Raw genomic sequence first — 16,247 nt, 5'->3', positions numbered from 1 at the left:
CAGTGAGCTGTTTGTTTCGCGAAGCGAGCATTCAGATCCTTTGGCCCTTTTTCCCCAGGGGTGGTTTGTCTTGTCCCGGAGCTGGAAGGGTTTGTTCTGTGTTCTGGATCTGGCCCCTGGTCGGAGAACGTGTCAAGAGTGAGTTCTCAACCTAAGACTTCTGCCGTTTCACTTCCTTGGCAAAATGTTTTACTTCTGGTGAAGTTCTGTTACCAGGTTTTTCTCGTAGAGTTGGCGCTGGTGGCGTCCTAGCTTTTGCCCGACCCAGACAGAGGCCTTCGCCTGCGTTTTCTTCAAGAACCATCCATGTCCCCTTTATGCTGGGGAGGGTGACTTTGGAGTTGATGCTTTGTTCGCTGTGGGGCTGGGTCAGGATGCTAGCGTGTTTCCCGTGTGCGTGTCCAGCAGGAAAGAACTGCCCTTGACTCACTGGCGTGCGTGGGGGCCTGCCTGTGTGACGGTGGGTCGTGGTCCTGTGGCTCGCTCTGGGAGTGTCCATTCTGTTGGCCTCCAAGCCTGATGTGGCTGCTGTAGCTTTTCTGAGTCCTCGAAATTGGATACGTTGCCCAGATTTTTTTCTTCCTCTTTTTCCAAAATTGTTTGGCTAGCTAAGAATCTCGTGCATTTTCATATGAGTTTTAAAATCAGTTTGTGAATTTCTAGAAAAAATTTTGTTGAGATTGCCTCAGTTTCTAGAGCAACTTAGGCAGTGCCATCTTCAGCAAACTGAGCCTTGTGATCCAGTATCTTGACAGATCGCTGCAGTTATTGGAGTTTTCTGTGTATAGGTGGTACACATAATCTGTTTTATTTTTTCTGTTTCATGGTTTTAGATACTGATACAAATGATTTTTCTATTTTCCAATTATTTGTCGATAGTATATAGAAATAAATTGACAGTTAAATTGATCTTATATCATGTAACCTTCTTAAAGTCACTTATTTGTTTTAGTAGCTTTGTTTGTTTAATCTTTACGGCTGTACCTATGGCATGTGGAAGTTTCCAGGCCAGGGACTGAATCTGAGCCACCACTGTGACCTACCCCACAGCTGCAGCTGCGACCTATGCCACAGCTGCAGTGACTTATACCACAGCTGTGGCACCTACACCAGGTCCTTTAACCCACTCCACCAGGCTGGGAGTTGAACCCGAGCTTCCACAGCGACCTGCCACTGCCCTTGGATTCCACACCTGCTGGGCCACAGCAGGAACTCCCAGATTTTCTCTGTTTTTATGATTCATTCTTGTAGCTTTGTGTTTTTAGGACTCTGCATTTCATTTAGGTTGTCAGCTTTGTTCATACCACTCATTTATAATCCCAGGAGCAGTGCTCCCACTTCCACTTCTGAGTTTAGCAATTTGAGTCTTCTATTTTTAGTCTGTCTAAAAGGTTTGTCAATTTTGTTGATCTTTTTGAAGAACCAACTATTGATTTCTCAATGATTTATCTCCGCTCTAATCTTCATTGTTTCCTTCCTTCTGTTAGCTGTAGATTTAGTTTGTTTTTCTAGTTCCTTAAATTGCAAACTTAGATTATTGGTTTGAGATCTTTCTTCCTCTTAAAAATGTAAGCGTTGGAGTTCCCGTCGTGGCTCAGTGGTTAATGAACCCGACTAGCATCCATGAGGACACAGGTTCCATCCCTGGCCTCGCTCAGTGGGTTAAGGGTCTGGCGTTGCCATGAGCTGTGGTGTAGGTCTCAGACACGGCTCGGATCCAGCACTGCTGTGGCTGTGGTGTAGGCCGGCAGCTATAGCTCCTATTAGACCCCTAGCCTGGGAACCTCCGTGTGCTGCGGTTGGTGCCCTAAAAAGACAAAAAAAAAAAAAAAAGGTAAGCATTCATAAGTATAAATCTCCCACTTAGCACTGCTTTTGCTGCATGCTGTAAGAAAATGATTTTTTTTTTCTTTTTTGCCACACTCATGGCATGTGGAAGTTCCCTGGCCAGGGATCGAATCCAAGCCACAGCTGCAGCAACACCGGATCCTTAACCTACTGTGCCACAGCAGGAACTCTGGAAATGATATAATTTGATGGGCTCTGTGGTTTTGTTTTTATTCATCTCAAATATTTTATAATTTCCCTGTGATTTCTTCTTTGTTTCACTGGTTAGTTCCCTGGCCCAGGAACTTCTACATGCCCCAGGCATGGCCAAAAAAAAAAAAAATAGTAGTAGTTAAGGAGGTAAATAGAATATGGAGACAAAATAAATAACGTCTTGGTCTAGAAAGTTCACTGGTTGGTGTGTGAGGGGCAGTTTCTGTTGCTAAAAACTGGACATTGGACCTAATGGTGAGATGACTCTAGAAGTGAGACTCAAACTTCCCAGGTTTGGTGAGTTTTATTATTGGTTGTTTGGGGTCTGTCTTCACCGTTGTTGGCTTTCTTGCTGCTCATCAGGTGCCTGAGGCACAAACCTAAGGCCTTGGCAGCCCTTTCTGAGCTTCCCCTGAGCACAGTCGCTTTTGCGTTTCCCTCAGTTCAGCGGCTTAGGAGGCTCCTAGCCTTTCACATCTGACTCCCGAAAGGGGGAGGGGGATGAAGGGAGGAAAGGGTGTTGCCCCTTTAAAGCCCCCAGCAGGAGTTCTCATCGTGGTTCAGTGGCTTAAGAACCTGATGTAGCGTCCATGAGGCTGCAGGTTTGATTCCTGGCCTTGTTCAGTGGGTTAAGGACCCAGGGTAGGTTGCAGATGCAGTTCAAATTTGACCTCTAGCCCAGGAACTTCCATATTCAGTGGGTGTGGCCATAAAAAAATAAAAATAAAAGTAGGAGTTCCCGTCGTGGCACAGTGGTTAACGAATCCGACTAGAAACCATGAGGTTGCGGGTTTGGTCCCTGCCCTTGCTCAGTGGGTTAAGGATCCGGCGTTGCCGTGAGCTGTGGTGTAGGTTGCAGACGTGGCTTGGATCCCGCGTTGCTGTGGCTCTGGCATAGGCCGGTGGCTACAGCTCTGATTAGACCCCTAGCCGGGGAACCTCCATATGCCGCGGGAGCGGCCCAAAGAAATAGCAAAACAAAAACAAAAACAAAAACAAAAATAAAAGTAAATAAAGCCCCTGGCAGTTACTTGAGCTGGAGGGGCTGGGTGACAACAGCTGCTCACCTTCGCCAGCACGTCTGATCCAAAGCAGCAGCTGGTGGTCGGAGCTCAGGACGCTAACATCTGTGAGATGTTTTCATTTAACTTGGGGGTTTAACTTTTAGTTCTCTGACTACCTTTCTGCCTTGATTTTCCTCCTTTCCCTCTGGAATTCCTGTACAACACACATGGGCCTGCTTCCTTTTGTCCCCCACGTCCCTGGGACTCTGTTCACTTTTCTCCATCTTTTTTCCCATATGATCCAACTTGGGTGTCTTATAAAATGGACTTGTTTTCAGGTCCACTGCATGTCTGCTTCCGTCTCCAGGTTGCTGTTGAGCCATGAAGTGAGTTTCTCACCTGTCTCTGCGCGTCACTCAGGCGCCCTTCCCCTGGTTTACCCCCTCTGCTCCTCTCCCTCCCCTCTCGCGACCACCCGACTGTGTCACCATGCAGAGCTCGGAGGCGGGTTGCTTACAACCACGAGCTGTCTCCGCAGCTATAGACCAGGTTCCCCTCACTAGACTTGCGGGGGCGGGGGTCCACCTTCAGCCGGGTCAGGAGCCAGGAGCTTGCATTTAGCAAGATGCCCAGGGAGATGCGCAGGTGCCCAGAGGGACGTGATGCAGCTGCAGAAAGAGGGACGTCCTGCCATTCGCAACACTGCGGAGAAACCTCGAGGCCATTATGTTAATTAAGTGCATGATTTCATTTATATGTGAAACTCATTTATTTTTTCTTTTTAGGGTCATACCTACAGCATGTGGAGGTTCCCAGGCTAGGGGTCGAATCGGAGTTGCAGCTGACACCCTACACCAGAGCCACAGCAACGCCAGATCCGAGCCGCATCTGCGACCTACACCACCGCTCACGGCAACGCCAGATCCTTAACCCACTGAGCGAGGCCAGGGATCCAACGCGCGTCCTCATGGGTACTATTCGGGTTTATTACCGCTGAGCCACAATGGGAGCTCCTGTAAATTTTTTTCAAATTAAAAGAAAACTCACAGAAACAGTAGAAAGGTGGTTCCCGGGGGCTCGGGCGGGGAATCGGGGAGAAGGCGCCCCTGCGCGTGGCCAGGAGTTGGGATGGCTCTGGGACTCGTGCCCAGCGTGAGGCCTCTAGTGACAGCACTGCCTTGTATCGGTGAAGTTTGCGAGGAGAGCAGACCTTAAGAGACCTCCTCACACACAGGAAAGACGGCAGCAGCGAGGCGACAGGAGCGCGAGCTAACCCTGTGGTGGCGGTTTCGCCACATACACTCCTATCAGATCCTCACGTCTGGATGCTGTTGCCATCAGTTTATCTCAGCGTGGCAGGGGCGGGAGGAAGGGGCCTGCATCTGCAGCACTTGCCTGCCTGTCCTATTCCTGACCGCAGCGGCTGGCATCCGAGGCCTGCAGAGTTCGCAGGTTCCCAGACAGCTGCTCGTTTTCTTGTTTGTCAGACTCAACCCCTTTCTTCCTGACTCGGCATCTCCTTGGCGCCTCGCATGTTGTGTGGGCGGTTTCTGGGTTCTCTACTTAGGGACCTAAAACAAAATCAAAGCCGTCTTGGAGTGGCCACTGTGGCACAACAGGATCAGCAGAGTGCCTCAGCACCAGGAAATGGGCTGGCTCCCTAAGCCTGGCACAGTGGGTTAAGGATCCGGTGTGGCCATAGCTGTGGTGTGGGTTGCAGCTGCGGCCCATCTGGTCCCTGGCCCGGGCCCTCCAAATGCCACAGGGTGGCCCAGAGGAAGTCACCCAGCTGTGGTGCTTCTCCCGGCCTTTCCTTCTCCACCTTTCCCTGTTGGACAGGCCAAGATGGGAACAAGAAGAAAACCACTTTGAGAAAAAGCATTGAAACCGCAAGGAATTCTCGCATCCCACCCCCTCGCCCCAGTGCTTCTCGTGGCCTCCGCAGCGTGGGAAGCGGGATGGCTTGGCTGCAGTGAGCATGTGTCGTGTCCGGGGCCCCAGGCTCCTCTCCCACAGCTTCTGAGGCCCTGTAGCCGGAACAAGCTCCTCTTGGGCGTTTCAGAGGCACACGGTTGCTTCTGGGCCCCCTCTGTACCTCAGGGCCAGCCAGGCCTGAGACAGGCCCCCAGAGCTTGGGCTGCTGGTGGCTGCAGACCCTGGCAGGGTCCGTTCTTGAGCCTGAGCCGGATCTGGGCCACTGGCCTCAACTTTTAACCAGCCGTCCAAACAGCGTTCATTTGGAGAGGAAAATGGCATGAGAAATTTCATCCAAGGGGCCTCGGAGCCCAAAGGATCCCTCCAGCTGTGGTGCTGAGCCGCCGTCACCGTGCCCACCTGCCCTGCTGGGACCCAGGGCCCTCCCAGGACTCCCGCTGCCTCTTCAGGCCCAGTTGCCTGCTCTGCGGGCCGATGGCTCTCACTGATGTCACAGGCCTCGGGGGCAGGTTGTCCTCGGGTATCATCTTTGGGGGGGCCGTTGGGTAGGATGGGCTCACGGGGAGGGCATCCAGCGTGTGGGCCAGAGCCAGTGTCACCTGCCACGTGTCCCTTCCAAGGAGCAGCCCTGCAGACCATGGGCTCTGAGGACAGGCGGCCACTGTCCCTTTGATCTCTAGTGACACGTGGGACTTTGTTTCTCCCCCTTCTGTCTCGTCTGCAAAGTGGCTTCAAGGTTAACGGCCTTGGAGTTCCTGTCATGGCGCAGTGGTTAACGAATCCAACTAGGAACCATGAGCTTGCGGGTTCGATCCCTGGCCTTGCTCAGTGGGTTAAGGATCCGGTGTTGCCATGAGCTGTGGTGTGAGTCACAGACACAGCTCGGATCCTGCATTGCTGTGGCTGTGGCTGTGGTGTGGGCTGGCGGCTACAGCTTGGATTAGACCCCGAGCCTGGGAACCTCCATATGCCGCAGGAAGCGGCCCTAGAAGAGGCAAAAAGACCAAAAAAAAAAAAAAATAGCCTTGACGTTTTAAAGAAAGTTCTGGCGTGAATGCTGTAACTTGGAGACGTGGGCGTCACGTGAGAACTTCCACCTCCGGTCTGTCCACCTGTCCGGCCCTGTGCCCCTCCTGCCTCCCCTGCCCCGCCCCGCCTCACTGGCTTGGGCCCGTCCCGTCCTGTCCCGGCCTCCGTGTTGGCCTGGCCGGTACAGTCGGCTGAAGTTTGACGGGACATAGAGCTCAGACCATGTCCCACGGGCCTCCCAGGACCCGGGCACCGGGCCCAGGCAGCCTGGGCCTCTGCATTTCCAGCCATTTTCTGGGCAGTGCTGCCACGGGGGGTGCTCGGAGCCCCTGAGAGGCAGACATGGAGCACGGCTCCGAGTCCTCCTGCTGCCTCTGCTTTCACTGGCCCGGGGGGCGCGGGGGGAAGGCACACGCGCTGCAGCCCCAGATGCGTGAGTGACGGCCTGCGCCTGCCCCAGACTCTGCAGGCTCCACGGGCCACCCCTTGTGGCCTCTGCATGGAAGCACCGAGAGAGGTGCTTCTGTCAGGCCCCATCTTCTCCAAACCAGAAAGGAGTCGGGGTCCTGCTGGTGCTGAATTCTCCATGGATGTTTTTGTCTAAAAATGTCTTTATTTTGCCTTCATTTTTGAAGGGTATTTTCCCTGCAACTAGAATGCTGGGGTGACCGTTATTTATTTTAATTACTTGGAAGATAGAATTCCGTTGTCTTCCAGTTTTCATGTTTGCTCTTGAATTCCAAGTATCGCGTTTGAAAAACCACAGGTGACTTGAGGCTTCGATCTTGTCTTCCACCAGAGAGCAGTTCTTGTGCTTCTGGTGGCTGGGCCGGGGGGCAGGCCTGTTTATTGGAGACGGAGCTCTTTTGAAACTGGGCTTCCCAGTCTGTTTCTGGGTAACTCTTGGTCCCAGGGGGCGGCAGCCTGGCGCCCACTCCCCAGCCTGGCCCCCAGCCTCTGCGTGACCTGCAGGCAGCGCAGGCCTCAGGCGGGCGGCGCCCTGGGCCAGGCCCTACGCCCTTCTCCCCAAGACCGTGGCTCTGCAGCCCTTTTTATTTTTTTTATTTTTTGTCTTTTGTTGTTGTTGTTGTTGTTGCTATTTCTTGGGCCGCTCCCTCGGCATATGGAGGTTCCCAGGCTAGGGGTTGAATCGGAGCTGTAGCCATCGGCCTACGCCAGAGCCACAGCAACGCGGGATCTGAGCCGCGTCTGCAACCTACACCACAGCTCACGGCAACGCCGGATCGTTAACCCACTGAGCAAGGGCAGGGACCGAACCCGCAACCTCATGGTTCCTAGTCGGATTCGTTAACCACTGCGCCACGACGGGAACTCCATCTGCAGCCCTTTTTAAACAGACTCTTTGGGGGTCCAGCTTTTCTGTCTTCTCTCTCTGCCAGAGGGCTGGTCAGAGAGAGTAGCTGACTGTGGCCTGAACAACTCGCGGAGTCCCTGCCACCCCAAGCTCTGGGCGCCAGAGGGTGGCGGTGGCGCCTGCAGTGGCCGCCCAGCAAATCGATTTTCTCCTCGGGGCCCAGCGGCTGCAGGTCTGCATCCTCCTTAGAAGCGGCTGCCACCGTCTGTCCTAGAGGCTCGGGGTTCCTGAAGTGCTGCTCCTGAGGTTTTGAGAACACACGGGCCGTCCTTTGAGCTGTGGCAGCCAGCTCTGTTCGGAGGGTGTCTATGATGAGACCAATGGCCTGCTCACCTTGGGGCGTGTGGGCACAAGCGAGCGGTCAGGACACCCCTTCGCAGCCTCGGGCCGTGTCTGTCACCCACAGCAGGGACGCTGCCCGGCTCGCAGGCCTCCGATGACCAGCGGATGTGCTGTGGCCCCCGCGGGAGCGCCTGGCCTGTGGCAGGACCTCAGCGGTTGCTGAATCTTTGGCGGATAAAATTAAGGTGCTCTGTGCTTGTTTGTTCTGCTCAGATTACCCGAAAATTCAGGCTGAATTCCGAAGGCAAGCTCGAACAGACAGTCTCCATGGCAACCACTACCCAGCCCATGACTCAGCACCTGCACGTCACCTACAAGAAGGTGACCCCGTGACCCAGGTAGAGCTTCGTCCCGGGCGGGGCCTGGCCTGCGTCGTGACACTTGAGCTCCTCAGCAGATGCCGTGGCAGGTGTGGGTGTGGCCAGGGTCACCGTGGGTTCAGGAGTGTGGCCACGTGTTCCTGTAATGGCATATAGAAAAACCAAATAAAAGGCCTTTATTTTTATGGCTGAGAACTTGTAATAGTATCACTCGTGTAGACTGTACGTTTCTTTCATCTGCTGGTGACTGTTTGCTCTCCAGAGTCTTTTCCCTAAAAATTAAAAGGGCGACTGTTTCTCTCTCATTTTCCTCCCACAGTTTTGACAAGATCTAAAATGTTTATAAATCTTCTGCAGAGTCGAGTCTGTAACAAGCTGAAGAAAAAGAGGGCAGGAGGGAATGCAGGGAGCTTTCCTTTCTTTCTAAGAGCTGAGGGTGCAAGGACCCACGCATGTGTGCACCAGGGCGGGAGCTCGGAGGAGCCAGCGTCGTCATCGCCGTGCAGCATCGCCTCCATCCGTCGGCGGCGGTGGAAGCTTCCAGACGCACAGTCGCTCCCCCACCTGGCTCGCTACCGCCAGCCTGTCCCCCACCAGTGGGCTCATCTGCTCCCACACCCCCTGTGTATGGAAGTTCCTAGGCTGGGGTGGACTCTGAGCCACAGCTGTGACACAGCAACGTCAGATCCTTAAGGAACTCCCTGCCGGAGCCTTTACAGCAGGTTCCAGACACGGTGCCATTTATCACAAATGCCTCAGTACGCGTGTGAAAACACAGCCTTTTTCTTCACACAGCACGGTATCTCAAGCCCCACCAGGAGCACAGGCTCAGGAGCAGGGACAGCACCTGCAGGAGCCGCTGCAGCCACACACCACTCGTCACCTACCCTGGGGACAAAAGCATGGGGGCGGTGTGGTTTCCAGTACCGGGGAGCACAGCGGGGGGACCTGGGCCGGCCCCGGGGAGTCGGGTGTGCAGAGGCTCGGGGGCAGTCCTGAGGCCTGGTCCCCCAGCTGTGAAGCTGTGAAACCAGACAGGTTAGCAGTAGCGCCCCCAGATACGGCTGTGGGGGAAGAACGGGTGGACGCTCCCCTCCCAAGAGAAAGAAGCAGGAAACCGGGAGCGACAGGTCCTGCACGAGTCCAGAGCCGTAGCCCTGAGAACAAACCTCTGCGCAGCGCCTGCCCTCTGGGCCCACTGGGTGATGGTCTTGCCCCCCAGTGTCACGTGCCGCCCCCATGGCAGTGCTCTGGGACTGGGGTCCATGCCCACAGCTCTCCCGAAGCTGAGCTCACCCACCAGGGGCCCTGCCCATTGGGCCACCCTGCGGGGTGTGGGTCTGCCTGGGTCATGAGCCTGAGGCCCCAGGGGCCTCCATCCTTCAAAACCCAGGGATGGGCAGTTCCTGCTGTGGCTCAGTGGAAAGGAGCCCAACCTAGTATCCGTGAGGATGCTGTTCCATCCCTGGCCTCTCAGTGGGTCAGAGATCCAGCGCTGCCGTGAGCTGTGGCAAAGGCCAGCAGCTGCAGCTCCGATTGGACTCCTAGCCCCAAACGTCCATGTGCCACAGGTGCGGCCCTAAAATGAAGGAAAAGTTCTGGGGATGGGAGCAGAGCCCTGTGGCTTCAGCAGAGGTGGTACCTTGAGGACGCAGAATGCTAACTCCTGCAGAGATTGCAGCTGTGCCTTCCAGAGGGGCAGCCACCTCTGCCGTGGCCCATGAATGCGGGGAACAGAGCCTTGCACCCCGGGCCTGGGGTGGAAGGGGCACCTCTGCGACCTCTGAAAGGCTTTGATGTCGCTTCTCCATTGTCGTGGCTTCTGTTTATTTTTTATTCACGTATTGCGGCCGTGCCTATGGCATGTGGATGTCCCAGGCCAGGAATCAAACCTGCGCCCCAGCGTTGCCCCAGGCCGCTGCTGCAGCTGCGGCTTCTGACTGATCTCCCCATTGTCAGGTAACCAGCTCATGGCTGCTCAGTACTAACCCGAGTGGCCACAGCTTTCATGCCCTCTTAAAACAAGCTTTCTCATTACTGTGAGCATTGACGGGGTGAAAATCCTGAGTTTTTAAGGTCTTCGTTTTTGGGGAACAAGTCTGAGTCTTCGTGCACCCACTCTAAGTACCCAAGAGCCCTCACGCTTCCACACTTCATTTTGCTTGGAAACTTCCAGCCACATAACCAGTTTCAGTGCTCCCAAGTCCTGCCTTCCAGAGAGCTGGGGCGCAGAGTTCAGCTCAGCCCTTGCCAGGGGCCCTTCCGCGATCTCAGCAGAATGGCCTTACACCCGTGGAATTAGTCAAGGGAAAGTCGCCAAAGTGGAGTGGGGAGGCCCGCTGGATGTCAGCCTGGACAGAAGCAGGAGATGAGCCACCCTGGTTACCACCTGCAAGAGCAGGGCTTTCTCCCTGCCTGGCAGCAGCCCAGCCAATGAAAGGCCGCGATTCTTCAGACCCCCTCCCCCCGCCCCCCGCCGCCGCGGCCTCCAACGCGCGTTTTGTTTACAGCAGCCTCTCCCGGCCTCCCTCTCCTCCATAACAGAGTTTCCAGGGCCGCCTGTCCTGAAATGCAATTTTCTGCTGCTCCTGAATAAACCCATTTTGTGGGGAAGAACTGGCTGTTCTATCGTTTGAGACAAACACATTCTTCCTCCCCACGTTCTGTTCAGGATCCTGTAGGTCCCTCTAGGAAGACAGGCCCCCTCGCCGCCTGCTTCACCCGCAGCAGGCACCCCAAACAACCTGGTCGCAGCACTGCGGGCTTTTTCTAGTGGGCGCCCCAACCTCTGCGTTCCGGAGACGCTGCCACATTTTCGGGTATTTGTTACTGCCCAGTTCAGGCTGCTAGCACAAAAATACACAGACTGGGTGGCATACGAACCGCAGGCGTCGCTTTCTCACGGTTCTGGGGGCCGGACGCCTGAGGTCAGGGTGCTGGTTGGCCAGGTGGTGAGGCCGTGCTCCCTCCGTACCCTCGCGTGGCAGGGGTGTTTGCTCTCTGGAGTCCGTCGTGAAGGCCCTCCTTCCACTCATGAGGGCGGGGCCTTTGTGTCCCCCCCACCCCCCAGTCACTGGAGATGAGCAGAAGATAACTGACCAGGTCATCTGGCCTTCTTCCCGCTTGCCGCTCACCTGCTAGAGGCTCCAGGCTCAGGATCTGTGTGGGCTCTTCGAGGTGTCTGACTTGTTCCTCTGCCCCATTTCCAAGTCTGGAGGTGGGAGCTCACGTCCAGCACTGCCCCGTCTGCCTCACGTGGCTCCTGCTGACGTTACTTGTCAGACGTGGCTGCTGGCCCTCTGTATTCTCAGCTTCCTGTGGGCCCGCGTGGGTCACCCCTGCCTGGACCACCTCCCATCAGAGTTGTCAATGAGGCTTTTGTTTGGTTGGTTTTTGTGGGGTATTTTGGTGGTGTCTTTTTTTTTTTTTTTTTTAAGGGCTACATCCAGGGCATATGGAAGTTCCCAGGCCAGGGGTTGAATCGGAGCTGCAGCTGCCAGCCTACACCACAGCCACAGCAACACAGGATCCAAGCCACATCTGTGACCTACACCACAGCTCACGGCAACACTGGATCCTTAACCCACTGAGCGAGGCGAGGGATCGAATCTGCGTCCTCATGGATGTTAGATTCATGTCCACTGCGCCACGACGGGAACTCCACCAGCGCAGCTTCTAAGGATCCTCATGTGCACGCCCAGTGGTGGGATCGGCTTGGAAGAACGTCCCTCCACCCAGGGAGGCTTAGCTTGGCTCCTCTGAGATAAGTTCACGCCAGAAAGCCAGCGCCGAAGCTTAACGCCCTCCTTTCTGGTCCCATTGGCGCCAGCATGCCCTGAGGACTCGGTGCTGGCCGTCCCCAGCTGTCCCCTACACCACACACCCTCCACTCCCCTCCTGCTTCTCTAAGGCACCCGGCGCCTCTGTGTGTTTGATGGGATCCAGCGAAGTCCAGCCTTGTTCTTGGACAGCGGGGAGGGACCCAGTGACCCTCGAGTCAACCAAAAGGAGCGCTCAACCCCTGATGGCCTCTGCCCGGCACCTGCTTCCCTTTGGTTGGGGAGGGAGGGAGACGGGCTTCCCGTGGCTGGGAGAATTGGAAAATCCCTTCATAACTTATTTGCCCACTTACTTCCACTGAACTATTTGCCCTCAAACTGCAGAGATGACCTAACTCCTTACACGGGATATACACACCTTTTAGGAAGGAAAATGCGCATCCATCCTTATGATTCCAATTCCAATTCTCTGATTTTGCCTCTTCTAAAATGAAAATCTTTTTTTAATCCTTTTAGGGCTGCATCTGCAGATTACGGAGGTTCCCAGGCCAGGGGTCGAATCGGAGCCGCAGCTGCCGGCCTGCACCACAGCCACAGCCACACCAGATCTGAGCCGCATCTGCGACCTGCACCACAGTTCACGGCAACGCCGGATCCTTAACCCGCTGAGCAAGGCCAGGGATCAGACCCGCATCCTCATGGTTAGCAGTCAGGTTCCTAATCCACTGAGCCCCGGCAGGAACCCCCAGGTGAAAATCTTGTGTCGGGATCAGCTTTACCCTACAGGATACACGTGATCATTTCAGAACAATAACACTGCCATTAACAGTAAGACCACTGGTGGAAGTTTGATTTTCCTCTAGTTTCTACACCCCTCTCTGAAGACATAAATCTCAGATACACCGTGGCTGGAACAACTGGTGTCTCCGGATGCTTATGCCACCAACTTGACACACACCTCATCTGTTTAATTCCTTCAGATTGTTCTCGTGAGTTGGCTTTGCTTACCTGGCCCTGTTGTCAAAACTGTAAACAAGGTAAATTTTGCTCCACGTGGGTCTGTGGCACAGCTGCAGGTGCCCCGCCCAGGCAGCCCTGCTGGACTTTGCTCAGCAGACACCCCAGTGCCGGGCGTCGCGCTGTTCCCAGGCGTGTGCTTATCAGGTGATGCCCCACTGAGCAGTGGTACGTACGTGTCCTTTGGGGCTTCTGCCCATGTGTCTCTGGGACTGGTTTCTAGAAGCGGAGTTGCCAGTCCGAGGGTGAATGTGTTATGACTTGTCCATGCTGTCCATGCTGTGCCACCTCCCCCCCGGGGACCAGGCCAGTCTGCAGCCCCCCATCCCCGCCAGCGCCCCCAGCGAGAGTCTGTTGTCACATTTGGATCTCAGCCAGCCTGAGCAGGGAGAAATGGGATCCCGGACTAGTTTGAGTTTCCATTTCTTCTTTTTTTTTTGTCTTTTTGCCTTTTCTAGGACCGCTTCCCGCAGCATATGGAGGTTCCCAGGCTAGGGGGATCTAATCAGAGCTGCAGCCGCTGGCCCACACCAGAGCCACAGCAATGCGGGATCTAAGCTGCATCTGCAACCTACACCACAGCTCAGGGCAACGCCAGATCCTTAACCCGCTGAGCAAGGCCAGGGATCGAACCCTCAACCTCATGGTTCCTCGTCGGATTCGTTAACCACTGAGCCACGACGGGAACCCCGAGTTTGCATTTCTCTTTTTTGTCTCTTTCTTTTCGACTTTTGAAGCTAAGCTCTTTTGAATTATAAATATTACCCCCAATAGTCCTAATTTTAAATTAAGTCTTCATGGAGGTGAAACACTCTTAGGACATAAAGTTCACAATTCTAGAGTGAACGGTAACGTGAACAGAGGGGCATTTAGCACATTCAGAATGTTGTGCAAGCAGCACCTCTGTCTGGTTCCAGTGCATCTGTCACCCCAGGAAGAAACGCCATGCGTCCCCGTCCCCATCAGGCAGTCCCCCCCATTCTCTACCCCACCTCCGACAGCCAACACCCTGCTTCCTGTCTCAAGCTGCAAATATTTTTGAGAGTGACGTTCGGAACATTTTTTCCAGTAACTGCTTTGTCTCGCGTTGCTCCTGGATTTTTTTTTTTTTTTTTTTTTTGTCTTTTTAGCTATATCTTGGGCCGCTCCCGTGGCATATGGAGGTTCCCAGGCTAGGGGTCCAATCGGAGCTGCAGCCACCGGCCTACGCCAGAGCCACAGCAACGCGGGATCTGAGCCGCGTCTGCAACCTACACCACAGCTCACGGCAACGCTGGATCGTTAACCCACTGAGCAAGGGCAGGGACCGAACCCGCAACCTCATGGTTCCTAGTCGGATTCGTTAACCACTGCGCCACGACGGGAACTCCTTTTTTTTTTTTTTTTTTGGCGCTCCTGGATTTTAGATCACGCTTATGAAGGGTCTGTCACCTCCCCAGCTACAGAGAAATTCACCCATTGTTTCTAGCACTTGCTTCATTTTTCTTTTTTTCTGTTTGTTTATTTATTTATTTTTTTGAGTTCCTGTCATGACTCAGTGGTTAACAAACCTGACTAGTATCCATGAGGATGTGAGTTCGATCCCTGGCCTCGCTCAGTGGGTCAAGGATCTGGTGTTGCCGTGAGCTGTGGTGGAGGTCCCAGATGTGGCTCGGATCCTGCGTTGCTGTGGCTGTGGTGGAGGCTGGCAGCTTGGACCCCTAGCCTGGGACCCTCCACAGGCTGCGGGAGCGGCCCTAAAAAGACAAAAGACCAAAAAAAAATTGTATTTTAATTTTATTAGAGTTGATGTACAATGTTCCGTCCATGTCTGCTGCACAGCAGAGTGACCCGGTCCCACGTATACAGACCTTCTGTTTCCCGTGTTACCTTCCAGCGCACGTGACGGGCTCTGTTCTCTGTGACTGTCTCATTTCTCGCACTTGGCTCTTTGACCCGTTTGGAACTTGTCTCGGCTCAGTGGGACGGACAGGTGCCGTTGAGCCTCCTTCCGAGTGCTTGCCGGTCGTCACAATGTCTGCTAACAAGCGCGCATCTTCCCACCTCATCACGGGCTTGGGGCTCCAGCACTGGGTCTGTTCCTGCGCACGCCTGGCTGCACACGGCCTGGCGCCTGGCGGGCCCATGACGGACGCAGTGGTCGGGACCTGGCTCCTCCTTGCCTCTCTTTTTAAGGGTTTCCCGAGCTGTTTTTGCTCTTCTCTCCCCTCGCACACGAACTCCAGAATAGCCCGTCTAGCTCCAGAGGCAAGAAGACACTCTGGGACCTTCCCAGGCATCGCATCAACTGCACTTGGCAAGAACTGTCTTCTTCATGCCACGTGGAGTCTCCTGGCCGTCCGAGCCCAGGTGCCTTTGAGGCCTCTTCTCCTTCAGTCCTCCTGGCACAAGTTTTCGAATGCCTTGTGTGGTTTTTTTTGGCCCACAGCATGTGGACGTCCCGGGCCAGGGATCGAACCTGTGCCACAGCAGCGACCCAAGCCTGTGACAACGCCAGATCTTTAACCTGCTGCGCCACCAGGGAACCCCTAGACTTCGCGTCTCTTGCTTTGCTGATCCCCGGGACGGCATCTTTTTGTTGCCGTTGGAAACCCTCCTCCACGGAACCTCGGACCCGGAGACTGACCGCTGCTCTAACCCCGCTGCCTTTCGGAGCCTCGGTGGGGCCCAACATCACTTTCCCACGCTGGAAATGTACCGCGGGACTGACCCCAGTGACAGCAACCAGGCCAGCGCCACCACCCCTCCTCCCCCGCCCCCTCTGCTGGCTTCCTTCCTTCCCACCAGGAGCGCCCTGGGGTCCAGTCCCGTGGGGCCCTGGGCAGGATGTGACAGAGCAGGCGGGGGAGGAAGCTGAGGCCTGTGGCCTCTGGGGGCACCAGGCCCCGGAGCTGAGGGACGGGGGTGGGGACTACACCTTGTGCGTGGAAAGCCTCAGCTTCGGTCGCGTCACCAGGCTGGGCGGGAAGGCCCTACCTGCATCACACACAAAGGGAAGCGGGGCTGAGAGAGGCCACCCCCCCAGCCCTGCGCCTGTGGCCTGCTGGAGGCAGGGGGGCCCCAAGGGGACTGTCCCTGCTTCAGAAAGCAGGGGTGGCTCTGCCAGGGGCACATGGGGGCAGTGTGGAGGGAAGGGCTGCTGGTGTGCACTGGTGCGTACACGTGGGTATGTGTGTGCATGCGCGTGTGGCTGTGTACACAGGTGTGCGCGTGCATGTGTGTGGGCACACGTGTGTGCATGTGGGAGTGTCCATGAGGTTGTGCGGGCGTGCTGTCCTGGGACAGGGGAGCCCAGGCTGCCCGCGTCAGGGAAGTGCCGGGTTCGTCTGTGCTCCGTGTGCCCATGCTGGCCCGCCCGCCCTCTGCCCACGCCCTGGTGGTCGCAGGACAGGCACAGGGAAGCAGC

General features: G+C 55.4%; 1 protein-coding gene across 3 annotated transcripts in view; it reads left to right on the top strand.

The window, feature by feature from the left end:
* THAP4 (THAP domain containing 4) overlaps nt 1–8,237 on the top strand; it is a 34,250-nt gene extending 26,013 nt beyond the window's left edge. For all 3 annotated transcript variants that reach the window (XM_047774023.1, XM_047774024.1, XM_047774025.1), the window contains exon 6: nt 7,939–8,237. In XM_047774023.1, the coding sequence (XP_047629979.1) occupies nt 7,939–8,058 (120 nt within the window). In that variant the 3' untranslated portion in view covers nt 8,059–8,237. The remainder of the gene's footprint in view (nt 1–7,938) is intronic.
* The last annotated feature ends 8,010 nt before the right edge of the window (nt 8,238–16,247 follow it).

Source organism: Phacochoerus africanus, chromosome 3 (genome assembly GCF_016906955.1).
Source record: "Phacochoerus africanus isolate WHEZ1 chromosome 3, ROS_Pafr_v1, whole genome shotgun sequence".
Taxonomy (NCBI): Eukaryota; Metazoa; Chordata; class Mammalia; order Artiodactyla; family Suidae; genus Phacochoerus; species Phacochoerus africanus.
Note: the sequence above shows the minus strand (reverse complement) of the source record. Positions and strands in the feature narration are given on the sequence as shown.